Genomic DNA, 20,726 nt, shown 5'->3' on the forward strand with positions numbered 1-20,726 from the left:
ATTCATCTTATATTTCTCATGGCTCTGACCTATTTATTTCTGAACCAGAGGATTAGAAGAAAACAAGCTTGCCTAAAAGCAAGGTGGTTTGGGGTGTCGAAGCAGTATTGAAGTAAAGAGGCCAATGCATAATTTGATGTGGATGCTGAAAAACCTGAGGATACTGTTAGGAACTAGGTTGGGACAGAAAAACACCATGATGCAAAAGCTACAGTCAATGAGAAAGGCAGAAATATATTCTAAATGTCAAGAGATAAGACAGTAAGTATAAAGTAGACAATGTGGCTTTCAAATGAAATGCACTATATGATCAGAGAAAAAAACAATGATTTAGAAACAACTGTTAGGTAATAAGATCTCAAAGAGAACTCAGAGAGTAGGGAAGGTATATCTTCTGGGCAAAAGATTAACAGCTAGAAAATACCAGGATTCAGATGAGGCAAAGAAGCAGAAAGAGTGTATGAGGAAGATCGAGAGCAGGGGTTCCTAACCTAGAGTCAATAAAACTTTGAAACTGCGTGTGATAGTCTGCATATATGTGGTTATTCTGAGTAATATGGCCAGAACTTTCATCAAATTTCCAAATAAGTCTGTGATCTTTCTGTTGTTTTTTTTTTTTGAGACAGAGTCTTGCTCTGTTATCCAGGCTGGAGTACAGTGGCAGAATCTCGGCTCACTGCAACCTCTGCCTCCAAGGTTCAGGTGATTCTCCTGCCTCAGCCTCCCAAGTAGGTGGGACTACAGGTGTGCGCCACCAAGTCCGGCTAATTTTTATGTATTATTAGTAGAGACGAGGTTTTCCCATATTGGCTAGGTGATCTCGAACTCCTGACCTCGTTATCTGCCCACCTCAGCCTCCCAAATTCTTGGGATTACAGGCGTGAGCCTCCACGCCCAGCCAAGTCTGTGATCTTTCAAAGCATTATGATCTATCAATCTAAGTCAGGGTAACAAACGCAAATGCTTATAAGGGTTATGCAGTCAGCATACATGCATGAGGTAGGTCATGTTCATGCGCTGCTTCGAAGTGTAACTTCTAGATAATTATACTGTTTACTAGAATATTTCCAGGAATGACAAAATTCCAACAGCAAAATCCTCTAAGGGTAACATGCAGTCACCTTGTGATGTATCATCTACTCTAGAGGAATAGTCACCAAGTCAAGAGATGCATGGAGCAGAGTACAGAATCATTAAAAGAAGGGAGAAAAACTAAAAGAGGGTAAGAATAGGAAAAGAGATTTTGGGAAAAAAATCAAGTAATGAAAATATAGTAATATTCATTAATACAGAGAAGATAACTTTTCTACAAAATAGGAATGGAGTTTAAGTTACAGACAAAAAACTGGCTACCCAAGCCCACACACATCTTTTCCAACAGCCAGGAACAACACTCCCATTTTTTGACATAAAACTCAGTGCTCCATTCATAAATATTTATATAGCAAGCTCCATCCCTCTCTTTCTCAAATAACTATGCTTGGTACCACAGACTTAACTTACACACATGCTAAAAAGTATAAATAGATGACCCCCCTCCCTTTTATAGTAAGAGCTAAAAAAATTACCTAGGTCACTTACCTCATTAAAACTATCCCACAGATCATCACTTTGAATGGATGCATAGCTGTGATTATGCAGGTAAAGAATGAGAGCATGTTGAAACACATCTTCACTAAGGAAAGTTTTCAGCATCAACAAGAGAGAAGCTCCCTATTCAAAAAAAAGTGAGAAAAAAGGAAGAAATAACAGAATACTATAGATTATTGAATTGAGAATCTAAAATTCAAACTACAGTCAATCTAAAAATATGCTTCCACATACAGAACTTAATACACTGCTACTTAGTTTCATATGTGTGATATGGACTAGATGTGGACTGTGTTCAACTGTCTTAAAATTATTTTAAGGGATTTGAAAAAGAGTTAATGGAGTAGATTCCCATGTGCACTATTCTAACCATGAGCCATTCTGTGTGGTCTATCGGTATACTCACTGTTTCAATGTTAGTGTTGAAAAGCTAAGTATTTATAAATACATTTTAATAGAAAAACATGCCAAATTCTCTGTGGCATCCACACCTCCATCTCCAGTGCTTAAATTACCCATTGAATTCATGAGTGCACACTGCTGGAAGCACAATAAGGCGAGGTTCTCAAAAGTCTCCCTGCTAGGTAGGTCATTAATTTCTTATTTTAGTACTTTGTGTTGTGATGTAACAAGGATCTCTCTTCTTCCTGCAGAGTCACTTCAAATGCTTGGAACTAACAAATGTGTAGGGCAGTAAGCATACTATTAAGGCCACACTATATCCATTCATGTACATGTCATCATTCCCAATCCTGAAATAAGCACCACCTCCTCCCCTGACTTGAAATAGAAATCACATTTCTCCATCTTCAATACAATTTATATGACATCCCGTATCTGTTACACATTTATTTCCTCATCTACACTGTATGCTAATTGAGGGGAAAAGTAAAAAGCTCAACTCCAATGACAAAAATAATGCCCACTAAATAGTAGGTACTCAAATAGTTTTTGAATAAATTTCACTTTTGATAAAAATGTAGTAATGTCAAGATTATTTGTACACATAACTAAATTTATTACCTATTACTCTCATTTCTATGTCACACTTCATAGCTATTGCTTGTTCTATAAATTTAAGTACTCATTGTTGTCCCCATCAGTCCTTTCTCTTCTGCATCACCAATTTTCCCCTCCATACTGTAACATGCCTATGAATAAAACAAAAACAGGCTAGGCATGGTGGCTCGCACCTGTAATCCCAGCAATTTGAGAGGCCAAGGCGAGCGGATCATGAGGTCAGGAGTTCGAGATCAGCCTGACCAACATGGTGAAACCCCATCTCTACTAAAAATACAAAAATTAACTGGGCGTGATGGCATGTGCCTGTAATCCCAGCTACTCAGGCAGCTGAGGCATGAGAATCGCTTGAACAGAGGAGGCGGAAGTTGCAGTGAGCTGAGATCATGCCACTGCACTCCAGCCTGGGTGATAGAGCAAGACTCCGCCTCAAAAAAAAAGAAAAAGAAAACCCATGATTTAACATTCCTAATTTTTAAGATATAAAAGAATATCCTTCCTTAACTTCACCCTCCTCTAGTTACCACAGTATTGTTTTGTTCCCCCATTGTAGTAAAACTCCTCAAAAGAGTTGTCCTCAATGTGCCATCTCCATTTGCTCTCTTTCATTCACTCTGCTGGAAAGGTTTGTTTGTTTTTTCATTTTTTTCTTAGGCGAAGTTTTGCTCTGTCGCCAGGCTGGAGTGCAGTGCAATCTCAGCTCACTGCAACCTCTGCCTCCTGGTTTCAAGTGATTATCCTGCCTCAGTCTCCCAAGTAGCTGGGACTACAGACACGCACCACCATCACCAGCTAATTTTTGTATTTTTTAGTAGAGATGAGGTTTCACCATGTTGGCCAGGATGGTCTCTTGACCTTGTGATCCGCCTGCCTCAGCCTCCCAAAGTGCTGGAATTATAGGCGTGAGCCACTGTGCCCGGCCTCTTTTTTTTTTTTTTGAGAGAATTCTCACTCTTGTCACTCAGGCTGAAATGCAATGGCACAATCTCAGCTCACTGCAACCTCCGCCTCCTGGGTTCAAGCGATTCTCCTGCCTCAGCCTCCTGAGTAGCTGGGATTACAGGCACTTGCCACCATGTCCAGCTAATTTTTGTATTTTTAGTAGAGACAGGGTTTCACCATGTGGGTCAGACTGGTCTTGAACTTCTTACCTCAGGTGATCCACCTGCCTTGGTTCCCCAAAGTGCTGGGATTACAAGTGTAAGCCACTGTGCCAGGCTGGAAATATTTTTATCAAGGTCACTGGTAAACTTCCTGGTGCCAGACAAACGTGAATTCTCAGGGTCATCATATCAACCTATTTGATACAACTGATCACCTGCTCCTCCTTGAGAGCGGCAGGACACTACTCTTGATTCTCTGCCTATTCACTGGCCATCATTTCCAAATGATTCCCTAATTTATATATCTAACCAGATTTCTTACCCCTTGAATTTCAGACTCATACCCAACTGCCTGCTTGGTACCTCCATTTGGATGTCTAATCCATATCTCATACTCACTCAGAAATTGAAGTTTCTTCCCCCTTTTTTTCCCTAAATCTACTCTTAAAGAAGTCTTCCTCATTTCAGCAAATGGCAACTCAATTTTTCCAGTTGTTCAGGCAAAAATCTTAAAGTTGCCCTGACCCCTCTCTTGTATTTCACATCTAATCCATCAACAAATTCTACTGGATTAATCTTTAAAATATATTCCAAGTTCAGTAGTATCTCCATCACTTTCACCACATCCCCCCTTGTGCAGGCCACCATTATGTCGCCACCCATCTATTACAATAACTTCCTAACTAGTCCTCTTAACTTCATGTACTGCTGAAGACTGGAGTGATCTTTTACAAAATAAGCCATACCATGGTACTTCCCTATCAAATGGCTTTTCATTTCACTTAGAATAAAATCAAGGTCCCTACCATTGGCTTAGCAGACTCTATAATAATCTGGCCTCTTACAATCCCTCTAACTTCATCGACTACTTTCCCCTCTGCTTACTCTACTCCAGATAATATTGGATCCTTGCTGGTATTTGAACATGGAAAGCATCTTATACCTCAATCTCATATCTCTCTCAATCTTGTATCTCGTGTGGGGATCTCCAAGACCAGTTCCAGGTTTGATTATGTAGTAAAAGGATTCACAGAACTCAGCATATAATCATACTCACTGCTATCATTTATTATGGTGAAAAGATGTGAACTAAAATCAGCTAAGAAGAAAGGTGTATGGGGCAAAGTCCAGAGGAAACCAGGCACAAAGTTTCGAGTCCTCTCCCAGTGGAGTCACACAGGATGCACTTAATTCCTCCAGCAAGTTGTGACAACGTGTGAAATACTGTCTACCCGGGACGCTCATTAGAGATTCAGCACCCAGGACATTTACTGTGGGGTAGTCATGAAGGTACCTTCCACCTAGCACATATCAAAACTTCAGATACCCAGAAGGAAAGCAGATGTTCAACATAAACTACATTGTTTAGGCACAGTGAGCTACTCTTATAATGTAATAGTGGGAACTTTCCCAAAACCCAAGTTTCCACATGCACCCAAGGGCCAACCTTGCAAGCAGGTCTTTCAAAGGACAGCAATCTCAGGCCTGCACACAAGCACTATACATTGGCTATTTCCTCTGCCGGAATATTCTTCCCCAAGAAAACCACATTCCTCATGCCTTAGGCGGTGTTCAAATGTCACCATACAGGAAAACTTCTCAACCATATTATATTATAAATATATTTTATATTATATTCCTTTGTCATTCTCATTTCCCTTATCATATTTTATTTTCATGTTAGCACTTATTACTTAACACAATACCTATTTATTCATTCATTTGTATACTGGTTGTCTCTACCTTTGACTCCTGAAATGATAGCGTCAAAAAAGAGATGGTCCATCTTCTTCCCTGATATAACCCAGCACCTAGAACAATGCCTGGTACACGGTTAGTACTTGTAAGATTTGCTAAATGAATGAATTCTTACAAGGCAACCTGCATCAGAATTAGGCTTGATGATTATAAAGACCGAACAGAATATGTCTGCTAACATATTTCCCTACTGGCGCTTACCTTCTTACACACAATACTCCAAGTAAGCGCCAGTAGGGATAACTGGATAAGTTATCTAGTATCCTACTTTTCTTATAGAATATTTTCCAAATTCCCAATTCTGATACACGTAGTTACCATGTTGACAGGGATTGACTATGATGTGGAAACTACATGTTCAGAAGACACTGAATTCTGGGATAAGAGGGCTGGGGTCAGAGACAGAACTCTGTTATGACTCTGTTTTGTTATCATATACTGAACTTAGAGCATTTTAAGCAGGATTTCAAATGCTGAAATAACTGCACTGTTTAAGTTTGGTATAATAACAGAACCTCAAGTTTTAAATTTTCTGTATTGACAGGTCCATTATGGGCTTCAAAAATCATAGCAGTAGCTCTAATTGGAATAGATTTCATATAGCTAACTGAACTCCTGATTTTCTTGTTTGTTAAAAGTACCTGTGCAGTAATTCTTCCTGTCAGTCAGGTTTGAACCTGAAAAACATTTCTGCCTCTTTCTTTACCTGCCTTACCCTGTCACTAATAATTTCTTTCCCTGCCCAGTATTTTTTATACCCATTGTTTTCTTTCCACCCTTACTAGCACTCCTCATTTCGAACTTTTATCATTTCATGCCTAGACTTTGGCAGCAATTTCCTGACTTTATATTTCTCTCCACTTAAATCTACTTTATAAACTGAAACCAATTTACTTTTCCTAAATAGTAACTTTAATCAAGTTATTTCACTGTCCAAAAGTCTTTTCAAGCTTCCCATTACACAGGAAAAGAGGATTCCTTATGGTATCCAGAGCCTTCTACAACTGGGCCCCACTCAACTTTCCTTCCCCTCTTCACGAGGCTTCCACTGCAGTCAAACGCTGACTCTCAGAAAAAAACATACTTGCCCATTAGTACTTCATTTTCTTTGCAGATCTCATTGTTCCATTCCTGCACTACCCTATACGTCCCATTCCTGCACTACCCTATACGTCCCATTCCTGCACTACCCTATACGTCCCATTCCCGCACTACCCTATACGCCCCATTCCCCTTACGTATATTTTAATTATTTAAAGCATCTCAATTCCCATTTTTCTCCCCCAAATTTCTCTTCGTTATCCTAGGCAAAAATTCTCTGCCCCACTCAGCACATATTACCTCTTATTCCTCCACAAGTACCAACCACCTAAACTTTCAACTACTTGATGGCACAGACTGTATCTCACACATTTTATGTATTTTCTTCTCTATCTAGTCTGACAGCCATAACATTCATCCCTCCCCACAATATAAATGTGAATGACACTATTATTCCTATTCTTTCATTCTCTGACCCACGGTGATTCGAATGGGGTTTAACTTTCTGCTTTTTCTTTACTTTGAAACCCAGAGTGTATGTTTCAGATCCTGCAATCTAATCTTCAATTCTTAAAATCTTTTTTGCTTACTTGTTTTGGCAATCCTGACTTGAGAGCATATCTCATTTCTGAGTAACACAGCCAAAAGCTTGCTTAGGACCTTCCTCAAACATACTCTACCTGTAAATCTGGAGTGTAAACTGACTTTAAAAGATGGATTGCTATAAGATCTGGTTAATTGTCTGGAATACTAGTCATACAACTTAAATGAGAATTAGAGAAAGGTAAAAACTCACAAAAAAGTTAAGACTAAGATATATATATATAAGCAAACATTTTAAAGTTTAACATTAATACCTGAAAAAAAATTTAATCTTTAAAATAATCTAAATCATGCAGCTTACTCACATATGAAATTTGAAACCCACTCCAACTACCTTTTTGTTCACAGTAATACCTTTAAATAGTAAAAAGAATCAAACATTCCAATAATTTGTTCTGCAGTCTGAACAGATGGTGGTGATAACAGACGAGTTGAATTTAAGGAATCTCTCTTCATGGTTTTAAATCGAGCATCTAAGAAATCTTCGTACTTTAAAAAAATGAAAAGGTTAGAGTATCATGAATAGTGTCAAACGCAAAAGTATAGTAATTATTTACATGAATTAGACTAATTATTATGTAAGATCATTAGCAAAAAAATGATGTGTCACTAAACTTCAGAATATAAGCTTTCAAAAATGTAGGAAGATTGCGATCTTCATTAATATTCCTTAAATTTAAAATTACAATTATAACATGGCCACATGAAAATTAGCATTTCCTAAACAATAGCATATGAAAAATTAAGAATCTATTACCAAAGTAAACAAATGCCAACTCTGGGTACACATGATGAATATTCTAAAAAGGTTAGCATATATATTTTCTAAATGAAACCTGAAATTTAAAAAGAGAAAGAACAAAAACTGGTCCTTATGCTTATTTCTTATATATAGCCTAGCGTTTCTATTGAGAAAATATATATTTCCCTTAACTGAGGTCCATTTTAAATAAAATATAACTCTTCAACAGAAAGAATTCTTTAAGAGGTCAGCAGATGAGCTCCCCTAGAACATGTATTAGACGTTTTTGCACATGCTGGGCACCACCAAGTGGTCAAACTGTGTATCTCATTGCTTAATTAAGTAGCATACACAGATTTAGAATATCTTTCTTAGTACTCTAGCTACCACTTGATATTCATCAATTAACATCGGTTGATTTCTCCTACCATTTGAAATTTTTGAACAAGCCCTATCAAAAATTTAAAATCAAAAGCTCTAAGAGTACTTCTGTTTTAAAAGCCATCTTGGTTCATAAGTTTAATATCAGGAAGTTTAATAGAAAGTCAAAAAAATTCAAGGTTGGAAGGTATCTTTACACTTTCCCACCTGCTGTTTGAGTTATCTTGATAATATCTGGGCTAGTGTGTCTGAATATCCCTAAGTACTAGAAATATTTCCTGAGAGTCTGATACCACAGTGACAACACTATTATACCTCTCTGTATTGAAATGCTATTTCTAATCTTTGGAAAAAGGCATAAAATGTGGTTTGTACCTTAAAAAGGGCAAATTATTTATTTGTAACAACTTATATACCATTATTACAAGAATGTACATTGTGATAGTAAAGAAACAGTAATGCTACAAAATGTTTTAATTTTTTTCTCTTTTTACACACTTTAAATTTTGCAAAAAGGAATTTGCAACTTTATCTAAATTCCTGCAAGCAGAACTACAACTCTTTAGAAGAAAATGTTGCAAAACAGTTTGAAATGTTCATCTTAGTGACAAAAATATGAAATAATCTTATACAAGTTCAGCTTTCAATGAAACACATCGATAAATAGTAGCATAATTTTCACTATCAAATCTCAAAAGGTATAGCTATCAGTAACCAAGGTCAAGCTTGGCATACCTTCCTAGAAACATTTTCATTACTCCAGATGCACAGAAAATACATGAAAATGTGATTTGACTATTTTTCCTCCTAGCATTCATAGTAGGCCAAAGATACTCTGTACTTACACTAGAAAGCTCTTTGAATATTTTTTCCAAAGAGAAATACTCCATGAAAGTGGCAAAACCTTCATTTAGCCATAGATCATTCCACCACCGCATTGTCACCAGATTGCCAAACCACTGAGGGAGAGAAAACAACCCACAGTATATTTATATCCTCAGGAATTTCTTTTAAATAATTGGCTGAAGTGTCATATTAGTCACCCATAACTTGATTATAATATCTTAAAAGTACACTTATAGTTAAACTGTATTCAAATTAATTTAAAACTTATAAAAGTTGTATAAATTTACTTTAAAAATAAAATAGAAATTTTAACATTTTACCTTAACTGAATGGGAAAACAAGCAAGAAAGGTTATTAGCATATTTATCAATTTAATAAACATGAAATATAGCATGAATATAGGGAAATTAAAACTTTTTTTGGCCAACTCATAAAGTGAGATTTCCTAGATAATGACTTTTTCTACTTTCTAATATCAAGTTAGTAAGATTATTTTCCATTATATCTACTACCATCCATAATAACTAAAAAGTCTCTATATGAGAGATGTTTCTGTAGTCAGAAAGCCTATAACTTTGTTTCTCCTCAGTTGCCCAAATTGAAGACAGTATTTGCATGATTCAAACCAGAATTCAAGTAACATTCCTTAAGGATTTCTTAAGGCCAGGAGTTCAAGCCAGCATGGACAACATAGCAAGACTCTGTCTCTACAAAAAAATTAAGCCAGGCATGGTGATGCATGCCTGTGGTCCTAGCTACTTGAGAGGCTGAGGTGGGAGGATCACTTGAGCCCAAGAGTTCAAAGTTGCAGTGAGCTATGATCATGCCACTGCACTCCAGCCTGGGTGACAGCATAAGATCTTGTTTCTTAAAAAAAGATGGCATATATATAAACAAATGGAGTCAGAAAGATATTAAATATTTCCTTCTATGAGATAGAAGAAAAGAGGAAGGAAAAAAGTAACAGGAGAGTCCCTTTAAAAAAATGTATCTAAAAAGTCCTTGAAATAAAAAGTAGTTATAAGATATGTAATTTGGTCAGTGTGGCCTAAGGCTTATCTCAAATCAGCAGTAAAAAGATGAGGTTACTGCATAAAACAAAATACCTCTGAGAATTACAGTAACATATTTTTCTATGATATTATCTTCAAACCTGTTTCAGAGGAAGATGATTTATAAGTCCTAAAGAGGAAATAACAGAGTAATAGTCCCAAATGGTGGCAGGTGGCTTCAGAAATAACAGACATAGAGGAGATCCCCCAAAAGACAACTTACCTATATGACCTATTTTTAAAGCAAATAAGAATGTGCTTCATATGCCAGTTTGTCATGAAGTCTTCACAAGGGCTAGATTCATACATGGTGTTTGAAGTAGGAAATAAGCTGACTAGAATACATCCTATTCCTAACCTGTTGCTGTCATGACATCACCCAAACCATATCCAATTCTAGTTAATCACCTCATCCAGGGTGAGGTGATACCTACAGACAAGGTATCAGGGAAGAATGGGGGTGCTATGTACCCATATAATCATCTTTCTCTCCATATCACACAAACAGTACCTTTGCCATTTTCTCAGAAACCCCCTCTCCAAAATTAAAAAAATTAACAGAGAACCCCATTCCAGCAAGAGATGAATAAAAAATCCAGCCCTGACAGCTACCATTCGAGTTGTCAGAAGAGTGCAACTTAAAGAAAGGGATTCTTCCCCACAAAGTTATACTGGGCAGTGGCCATTTGTCAGAGGTGAGGCAGCTGTGTATTACTGAGGGGGAAAAAGAAATCTTGAAGAGATAGTGGCTCTACATGGACCAAGTGCTGCCACTTATTAGCTATATGACTTATGGCAGGCCATTTATTTAAACTGAGTCTCAGTTTTTACATCTGTGAAATGTGATTAATACCTACCCTAGAGAAGTTATGAAGAAAGACAGATGTGAAAATCCTTTAACCTGCAAAGTCACACATCAACAACTGATAGCATTTTCATTGGAAAATTGTTTGTGTTTAAAAAGCATTTTTCTATTACTAAAAAAGGCAATACTTAAAAAAAAAAGAGTTGAAGAATTATTAGCATCTAAATGCTAACAATAACTCCAGGTGTGACATGTAACAGCCCTGGTTGCTAATACCTGGTGGGCCACCTCATGAGCAATGATTTTAGTCATCAGTTTTCTATCCGCCACTGAAGAAGTGTTATTGTCATACAGAAGCATCTCCTCTTGAAGGGTGACCAAACCCCAGTTTTCCATTGCTGCTGCTCTGAAGTCAGGAATAGCCACCAAATCTAGACATAACAGGAAATAAGTGATCAACTTTCCCTCATCTTTTGGCATTTTCTACTCAAAATATTTTATTCAGTGGTTTATCATTGTGAAAGCAATGAATTCTTCTTATGCTTCTAATAAATGGAATCTTCCTTATTCTAAATCTGCATGCTCCCTACCCACATGTCAGCTGAGGAAGACCTGTTCAAACCCTTTTAGAGTCACTGGACCACTGTGTCTTAGTGAGGAAAGAGATGCCTAATTCCTTCACAAATCAATCAGCTTCCCAGAACAAGAAGGACAAAGTTCATGGCCAATACTCTACTGTCTAGGACTAGCTACAGTACTGAAATGCTCTTGCTTTCCTGAGCTCCCATTACTCAGTTTTTAGTATTTGAATCAGGTATTTCTTGGAAGTTACAATTAGTCAAATTGCAGACTAAGTCCTCAGCAAGTTCCTACTTATGCAGCTCTATAAACTTTTTTACAGCCCAAGAAACTTAAGTGTTTGAAGTTCCAAGTTTGGATATATTCATGAAATCTAAATAATCTTAACAAATACAATTTTAAAGCATTAGTAATGTTTTTTTGGTTTTATCTGCAAACAACTTGGGCAGAACTTCCTTTTAAAAAACATTCGCAAAATAAATCTAGGTTCTAATTATAACAAAAATCAGAGACACTATTTGATTCTTACCCAATTTCTTAAGTGGGTACTGAATTTCAAAGTAGTTTTGAAAAAACTCGAGAAGCTTCACAGTTGTTTCGAAGGCATGGTGAACTTGACCAACCTTTTCTGGTACAGCATATATAGAAACCTAAAGGGAAACATTATGCACGATGTAAGGACAGGAACAATTAAAATGGCATGATATTCAAGTAGCACTGTCTAGACTAGCATATCTGAAAATGCTATAGAATTTTATGAGATCTTTCTGGATAGAAACACTTGCTTATAGTTACTTTAGGCTCCACAGAGTTTAGCAACTCCCTTCCATACATATAAAATGTTGAAAAAACTTACTGATTCCCTCCCCCTCGACTTTTTTTAAGCTAGCAACATTCAAAATAACTACTTTAGGTCATCTTATAGCAATTTGTAAGTATTTGCCTGTAACTATATGACACTCTTCTCTTCTTCCATTACCTGTAGTTGCCCTTCCTTACTTATGAGGTATAAAAATTGAGAGTTATTTGAAGGACAAAACTAAATGTTCATCATTTCAGGACCTATCACTGCACCTGGCATCTAGCAGGCACTTAACACTGAGGAGTCACATCTTATGATGAAGTTAGTTCTAAAGTTAAGATGTAAGGCATAAATTGTACATTTGTGGAAATTATCCTGGAAAAAAACAATTAGAGACCAACGTATTCTCTTCCAGTAAGTATGGCACAGCCAGTTTTTCTTCCAGTGCTTGGGATAGCTTACGTTTTTTTTCAGTTGTTGGTGTGTTTTTAGGGATCAGGTTATAAAAATATACATATTATACAGAGAAACACTTGTGATACGAGTTGAACACAGTAACTAAAACCAACTGGGGAACAACAGATTCATGTCTCCCACTGCCCATTCACTCCCGGGTACATGCTAAGAGAGAAAGCAGATGGAATCATACTTACTATTTAAATTGCAATTCTTGCTCACTCTTTTTTTTTTTGGCTAATGAATACATTAAATATATATGATGCGACAAACTATAAACATCTTGTTCAGTAGGTATAAAAAGGTAAGTGTTAAACAGCCATGTTCAAAGCAATGGGTTTTACAAAACAATACTTTTATTTTCTAATTGATTTTGAAAAGCCCTCGATACTCACCTGGGAAAGTAGGATGTAAATTAGACACAGCAGAAAACAAAAACATCAAAATGAATATCTCAACAGGTGGGAAATGAAAACTTGTTGAACAATTCATGATTTGGAAAAAGCACATTGGTAAAGTCTAACTCCAATTTTAGTTTCCCATTAAGTGATGTAAAAACTGTCAACAATTTCTCAAGGCAAACAAAAACATAAAGTGGGGAAAGGACACCCTATTCAATAATCAGCAGAGTAAACAGACAACCCACAAAGTGGGAGAAAATCTTCACAATCTATACATTCGGCAAAGGCTAATATCTAGAATTCAAAAGGAACTCAAACAAATCAGCAAGAAAAAAAACACCCCATCAGAAAGTGGGTTAAGGACATGAATAGACAATTCTCCAAAGAAGATATACAAATAGACAACAAATATATTTTAAAATGCTGAACATCACTAATGATCAGGGAAATGCAAATCAAAACCACAATGCATACCACCTTACTCCTGCAAGAATGGCCATAATAAAAAAATAAAAAAATAACAGATGGTAACATAGATGTGGTGAAAAAGGAACACCTTTACGATGCTGGTGGGATTGTAAACTATTACAATCACTATGAAAAACGGTGTGCAGATTCCTTCAAGAACTAAAAGTAGAACCATCATTTGATTAATCAATCCCACTACTGGGTATTTACTCAAAGGAAAAGAAGTCATTATACAGAAAAGATACATCACACACATTTATAGCAACACAATTTGCAACTGCAAAATGGTACCAGCCCAAATGCCGATCAATCAATGAGTGGATAAGGAAATTGTGATACACACACACACACACACACACACACACACACACACACCATGGAATAGGACTCAGTCATAGAAATGAACGAAATAATGGCAATAGCATCAACCTGGATGGAACTGGAGTCCATTATTCCAAGTGAAGTAACTCAAGTGAAGTAACATTGAATGGTAACAGATTTGTTAAGTTTAACTTATTTGTTTCATGATTTAATAAAAATAAAACCTATTTAACAAAAGCAAAAATAGAACAAAACTTCACACTCTCAAAAAGGACAATAATATGACCTGCAAGATTTATAAAGGCAGAAAATATTAGAAGCTTCAATACTAAATTTTCTGAAAAAACACCAGTCTTCCTCAACAGATAACTGGACACACAGAAAAGCAGAAATTCTACCCCTCTCCCCTATAAAAACAGTTAAGTCTACCCAGAATAACTGATTAGATGGCTTTAGGAGAATGATATAAATTGAGTACAATGTTCCAGGCTTGTGGAAAATAGTTGAGGTAGAAATGTTTTTAGTGGAAATCTGGAACAAAGTCATGTAGTCATGTTTCAGACTAAACATGAATAAATTAAAATTATAACTTCACATGGATGATACTGGTGAAGGTTCTACTTCAATGCTCAATGTCAGATGTGGTGTCCACATCTGAGTAACCATGACTAGATTCTGATTCTACATGTTATGCCTATCTAGAGTAAAAACAAAAGAAGGCAGTGGCAAACAAAAGCAGGCAATGTCTTTCACAACTGGCCTAGAGTTGTCTAGGTAATTCTGGCATTTCTGAAGGCAGGGGGAAATTTATGGAATGAAGAATGAACAGAAATGATGAAATACGTGTTCCTCTTTTTTTAGGCTTTTAACAATAATGCAGTATTTAACATTGAACAGGACATGTATAATAATCCACAGTCAACCTTGAAATTTTTAGTTGGTTAGTAATATTGACTTTAGTAAAGCTCTATTGCCTTATTTCTGAATCTTGTTAAATCAACCTACCCAACAAATATTACAAAATAGAAGCCATCCTAGAGATGTTAGCGTAACAAAAATCCTTTGTCAGACTCCAAGTTTTAAGTTTCTGGTCACCATACCTAATGTAAATAATAGATGTTAACTTATATGTCATTTGGTATAAGCAGCAGCATATTGTGGTGGACAAAACAATTTTGACTATCACTTACTGATTATGTAATCTTAGCTCAATTACTTAAGTCCTTTGACACACTGCTTCCTCATCAGCAATGTGGGGCTAACATCTTCCCTTATTTGATTTATAAATGAAAAAATATTTATAAATGAGTGCTAGAACAGCTGTCAGCACAAAGTATAACTCCATGCATGTTATATTCCTCCCCACCATTTCCTAAAAAGGGAATAAGTTAATAAAACTATTTATTTATATAATGCTAATATTTTCAAAACATTTACTTCTGAATATTAAAAATAAGGTAGATTATATTTACTGACGTGCAAGGATTTTATAATATATTTACATATGGAAAAAGGGAAGTATGTACTCTTTATATAAACATGCATATGTGTATATGTGTGTGTGTATGTGTACATACATAGAGAAAGGATGAGAGTGGTCTACCTAAGGGCCCATAGCTAGTAAACTACCTAGGAGGCATTTCAACTCAATTAAACTCCAGAGTCTATGTTTAACCATGTTGTTTCCTAATACAGGTAAATAAAAAGCAAAAAAAAAAAAAAAAGTCACCTAAAACTTCTCTCTCAATCTCTTCCTCTTTCCACACACATACACACAAGCATGCACATGCACACACATACGTGAGAATGAAGTATGTATGTAGGCAATGAATAATTCAGCTTGCCTAGATGAAAGAATTCACAATGAGGCAATAAGAAATATAGCTGAATTTGCAGGTGTGTGGTTTAAACCTGTATTATCAGCACTTTGGGAGGCTGAGGCAGGAGGATTGCTTGAGCCCAGGAGTTCAAGCTGGCCTGGGCAACATAGCAAGATGTCTCTACAAAAAAATTTTTAAAAAACCCAAAAAACAAACAAACAAAAAAACCTAGCCAGGTATGGTGGCAGGTGCCTGTAGTCCCAGCCACTTGGGAGAGGATCACTTGAGCCCAGGACTTTGAGGTTACCGGTGAGCTATGATTGCACGTCACACTCCAGCCTGGGTGACAGAATGAGACCTTGTCACTAAAAAATTTTTTAAAAAGATTCCAGCATTTTGGGAGCCCGAGGCGGGTGGATCATTATGTCAGGATTTAGAGGCCAATCTGGCCAACATAGTGAAACCCTGTCTCTACTAAAAATACAAAGTATTAGCCAGGTGTGGTGGTGGGCTCCTATAATCCCAGTTACTCAGAAGGGTGAGGCAGGAGAATCACTTGAACATGGGAGGTGGAGGCTGCAGTGAGTTGAGATCACACCATTGCACTCCAGCCTGGCAACAGTGCAAGACTCTGTCTCCAACAAAGAAAAAAGAAAGATCAGTGTGCAGATGGTTGGGAAAAAAATTTAAAAAGAATAATAAATTTTAAACAAGAAAGAAATACAGCTGAATTTATAAGAATGGCCTTGAGTATCAAATGAAGAATCTGAATGTAATCCTACAGGTATTGTGAAGAAAACATAGCAGATGAGAGAAAGAGGGAAGGAGGAAGAGAGAGAGTGAAGAGGAAGAAACACAAGAATTGGGGAACAAAACCAAGACCGCATACATTTTGGGATACATAAAAAGTGCTGGGGGTTTTATATCGATGAGTATGATAAGAACTACAAAAAAGAAGTAATTAAAGTGCTATGAAAGATCAGAGGGGGAATGATTAATTCCAGCTGAGGAAAGAAAGAAATACTTCATGGAGAAGGTAGTATTCAGCTGAGTCTTGAAGCAGCAGCAAACCTGGCTGTTTTAGACTGTGCTTCTTAGGCTTTATTGAGGCTACAAAGGCTAAATCAAAGGCTAAATATGTGATGCAACACCTAAAGTGGAATTAATTGAATTATTTCAGATTTAAGCCAGTCATAATATCCTTCTGAAAGGATTCTGAAAAATGTTTGGTTCAGACTTGACATAAAGTCTTTCAATGCAAAGGTGTGTGAACTGTTATTTAGCACTTATAACTGTAGTCTACACTTACCATTAAACACTTAGTTTACTTTTTGAGTAGCATCATTAAAGGCATACAGGGTTATTGCTGATAAATAGCAAGAGAATCCTTATCTCTGTCCTTATTTCTGAGAGGTATGGGGTAGACATGATAGTCTTTTCTAATAGGAAACATATACCCTTTTGAAGTAGCAAAATGGTAAGATCCAAGTATCCTGTGATTAATCTAAAGCTCTTTAGTCTAGAAAGAGAACCTAAAACTAGCAGGATATTCCCTGATAGAGCTAAAAAATATGAAAACAGAAACTAAGATATTCCGTCATATTTCTATCATAAAGAAAAATTGTTTTTAGTTTAATAAATATAATAGAATGCCCTTTCTCCTTCTACGTTGTATTTGAAAACATTAGCTTTATTAGGTTTCTACTGTGAAATCAAAGTATAAAATCCAATCAAATAATAATTTACAAACAGGTACTAATGACAAAGAAAAACAGGAGAGCCTAATTAAAACAAATAATCAATTATGGCAAAATACAGATAAACCAGACCCTTAAATAAAATAATCTTACTCATTACTCTTGGATGAGGAATCTCAATCAAGATTTGCTTTGATAAAAGGGGAGGTTCATCTAATTTTTACAACCTAGAACTATCAAATATGTAGCCACTAGTCACATGAACACTACTGAACACTTGAAATATGGTTAGTGAGACTGAGGAAGTGAATTTTAAATTGTATTTAATTAATTTAAATCTAAATATTCCCCTAAGGCTAGTGGCTATCACTCAGTTCTAAAAGCTTTAGTATACATATAGTGCCTTACCAAAATACTCTTTAAAAGTAAAATTTTTAAAACTTTAAAAATTATTGATTTTCTGGTATTAAATTAGAAACAGAAATAACAGCTAAGCAAAAAAGTAGCATTTCTGATATAACATGTCAGAGTGTGATCTAAAAGCTTGTTTCCATACAGCAGCCAGTGGGAATCATTAAAGCAAGAGTTCCTCTGAACCTCTCGTGACACAGGCTTTCAGAAAATTGCCACATCAACATACCAGGGTTCCATTTATGTCCTGACTCAGATTCTTCACCTCTCCCACAATGAAAGCAACCAGGTAAGTGCTCATCTTCACACTCTCGAAAAACTCATCCTGAACAAGTCCATCTTCCAGAAGGACTGATGACTTCTACAAGCAAAGGGGAAAAGATGACAGTTCTGTAACTACAGGAATAAATGATAATGACAAACAGAGAAACTGAAAATTCAAATAGGAAATAAGTAATAAAGATGCTAGCATATTACAACCTCTCAGTATGAGTTTCTGCATAGAGCATGGCTCTTAGTCTCAGTCTGTTGTGCCATCCTTCATCACGAGGACATATGGAGCACAGTGAAAATCCTCAAGGAGTTTTTAGTCCCAAAGATGACTAAATAAATGTTAAGTTAAAGATAGTCACAGTGCTTCTGTTTCTCCTGCTGAAACACCTTCAAAGCCAAAATCCTTCCTTATGACCTGGGATTGCTCTACTCTACTGTTACAAATACATCCACAGAAAAAGGAGCTCTAGCTGTGATATCCCTTCAAATGATCTGAAATGGCTTCATGGAGTGTCATGCTGAGGATCCCTAAGAAAGCTTAGTGGGAACAAAGTCAGTAGTAAGTCATTAGAGAAGTGGGCAGCAGAAAAAAAATGAGGGAATGCAAGCAACCTTACAGAATTTTCCAACCATGAATTAAAGTAGGCATCCATCTCTTTAGAGAAAGATGAAGAGTATGGCTCAGTGTGGAGAGTGGAGCTGGTACAGTGCTGTCTTGTTACAGATCATGCTCTCTACTGCCTATGGGATTGGCTCCATAGCCTGCTGGGTATGACTGCTGCTCCTCTCCCCTAGCCACAGCCCCTCAGGTGTCTAAGACGAAAAAACAAAAACAAAAACAAAAACAAAAAAAAACCCCAAGAACACTTACGATTCAACACTCTCAAATAACACTGTTTAGAATAGCAAATTCATCCTGTCTCAGAAAACATTACTCTAATCTTGTACTAATTCAAAATATTAATATTTGCACAACTTAATACACAGTGCACACTCACATTTCCTATCCACACATTCCAAGTCCAGCAGGTCTTTCTCTTTCCTCAAGTCCTCCTCAAGGTGACTTCCCAACTGATACCAAGATATTTGAATTTTTATTTAAGTATTTTAAGGAAGAATACTAATGCATATGATTTTAATCATTCTCAGCTGTAGTCTGGCAAAGAGGAATTCAAGTGTTCTTAAAGAAAGAGACCCATTCAAAGATTTTACATTCAAGGAACAGAACAGTACCTTAGGCATATTTGATAAAGCAGTGTATTGCTCATCCCTTATGATCCTGATGATAAAAGTGGCTTTAAATCCTGGTTCATCAAAACAAGGAAAAGCATATCTTGCTCCCAGGGGTTCAAACTGAGTTGCTGCAAAGTACCTAAAACAAACACAAATTCAATCCAATAGTTACAGAGCACCTACTCTACAAGGCACCCTGCCAAGTATACTAAGATAAATATGTTACAATCCCAGTCATTAAAAGATCTGCAATAAACTGGGAAAGGCAGAAGTTTACACAATGAAAAGAAACTTACGTCATGCTGTAAATCATGTTCTAACAATGAAAATAAAGCAGTGGGAACAAAGGGAAGGAAATGAATTCTGACTAGATGTTGAAGACAACTGTAGGGAAACTTGTACAAAATCTGAATAGGACCTAACAAGATGAGTATTTAAAAAGGTGAAGAAGGGAAGAAAGTATACTCTGGAAAGAGTGGGTAAACAAGTGTGGCAAGCTAGGTCTCACTAACGCAGGCCTCCAAAACAACTGTTTCAGTACTGGCTGAGTAGTTAAGCTAAATATTAAAATCCACTGCCCTTATAGAAAGGCTGGAATGTAACAAAATCTCACCAAAAGTTTTGCCTGGGCCTTTCCTGGGCCTTAAAGCATGACAAAATAATAAAGGAATTCTTAACAGAAACCATTTAGGATTAAACTAGTTTTATTGGGGGTCTGAAGAAACTCCCCAAACCTCCGTGATTTAGCAAGAGACAAGATTAAGTGTAATCACCGTAGCACCAGAACCCATTTAGATTAAGTAAATTCACTGAGGTTCCAGAGGAAGGTCTTCAAGACTAAGATCTTATAGATTAAAAGAAGGTAATCACTTATGTCTTTAGATAAATGCACACTTACACATAGACATATAGCTTAGAAGGTATATAAGCTCTGGAAAACTTTGTAATTTTGAGTTAGTCTGGCAATAATTTCCAGGCCTTCTCCCTGTAACTGGTTACAGAAATAAAAACTCTCTTCCTCCCCAGTTCATCTGCATCTTATCATTGGGCTGCAAAAAACAGCAGCCTGACCCTCAGTTTGGTCCAGGAACACAAGGCAAGAAAGTAGTGCACGTTCAGAAACTGGGGGTGGCTGTCCAGTGTGGATGGAGATGAAGCCACAAAGGTAGGCTGTAGCTGGCCACTGAGGTCTTAAAAAGGTTTCTGATGGAAGATCATTAAGAAGGGTGGTCATTAATTGCCGCAAATTATCTGTGCAGACTCTGGCTTCATGATACTAAACCTCAAATTCACACCTTGCATTTTCATGAAGACTGAAAAATTA

General features: G+C 36.6%; 2 protein-coding genes across 2 annotated transcripts in view; both read right to left on the reverse strand.

Annotated features, from left to right (window-relative positions):
- LOC135274890 (uncharacterized) overlaps window positions 1–20,726 on the reverse strand; it is a 103,343-nt gene that overhangs the window by 33,074 nt on the left and 49,543 nt on the right. The window lies entirely within an intron of this gene.
- The window catches only part of LOC105712381 (leucyl-cystinyl aminopeptidase), a 99,420-nt gene that overhangs the window by 30,223 nt on the left and 48,471 nt on the right, over window positions 1–20,726 (reverse strand). The window contains exons 3-9 of the mRNA XM_064376172.1: window positions 19,403–19,541; window positions 18,126–18,257; window positions 12,050–12,170; window positions 11,218–11,372; window positions 9,084–9,197; window positions 7,470–7,604; window positions 1,582–1,713 (exon numbers count right to left, since the gene is read on the reverse strand). Of these exons, the coding sequence (XP_064232242.1) occupies window positions 1,582–1,713; window positions 7,470–7,604; window positions 9,084–9,197; window positions 11,218–11,372; window positions 12,050–12,170; window positions 18,126–18,257; window positions 19,403–19,541 (928 nt within the window). The remainder of the gene's footprint in view (window positions 1–1,581; window positions 1,714–7,469; window positions 7,605–9,083; window positions 9,198–11,217; window positions 11,373–12,049; window positions 12,171–18,125; window positions 18,258–19,402; window positions 19,542–20,726) is intronic.

This window comes from Aotus nancymaae, unplaced genomic scaffold, assembly GCF_030222135.1.
Source record: "Aotus nancymaae isolate 86718 unplaced genomic scaffold, 86718_ANA_hifiasm-v0.15.2.pri h1tg000014l, whole genome shotgun sequence".
In the NCBI taxonomy this organism is placed as follows: domain Eukaryota; kingdom Metazoa; phylum Chordata; class Mammalia; order Primates; family Aotidae; genus Aotus; species Aotus nancymaae.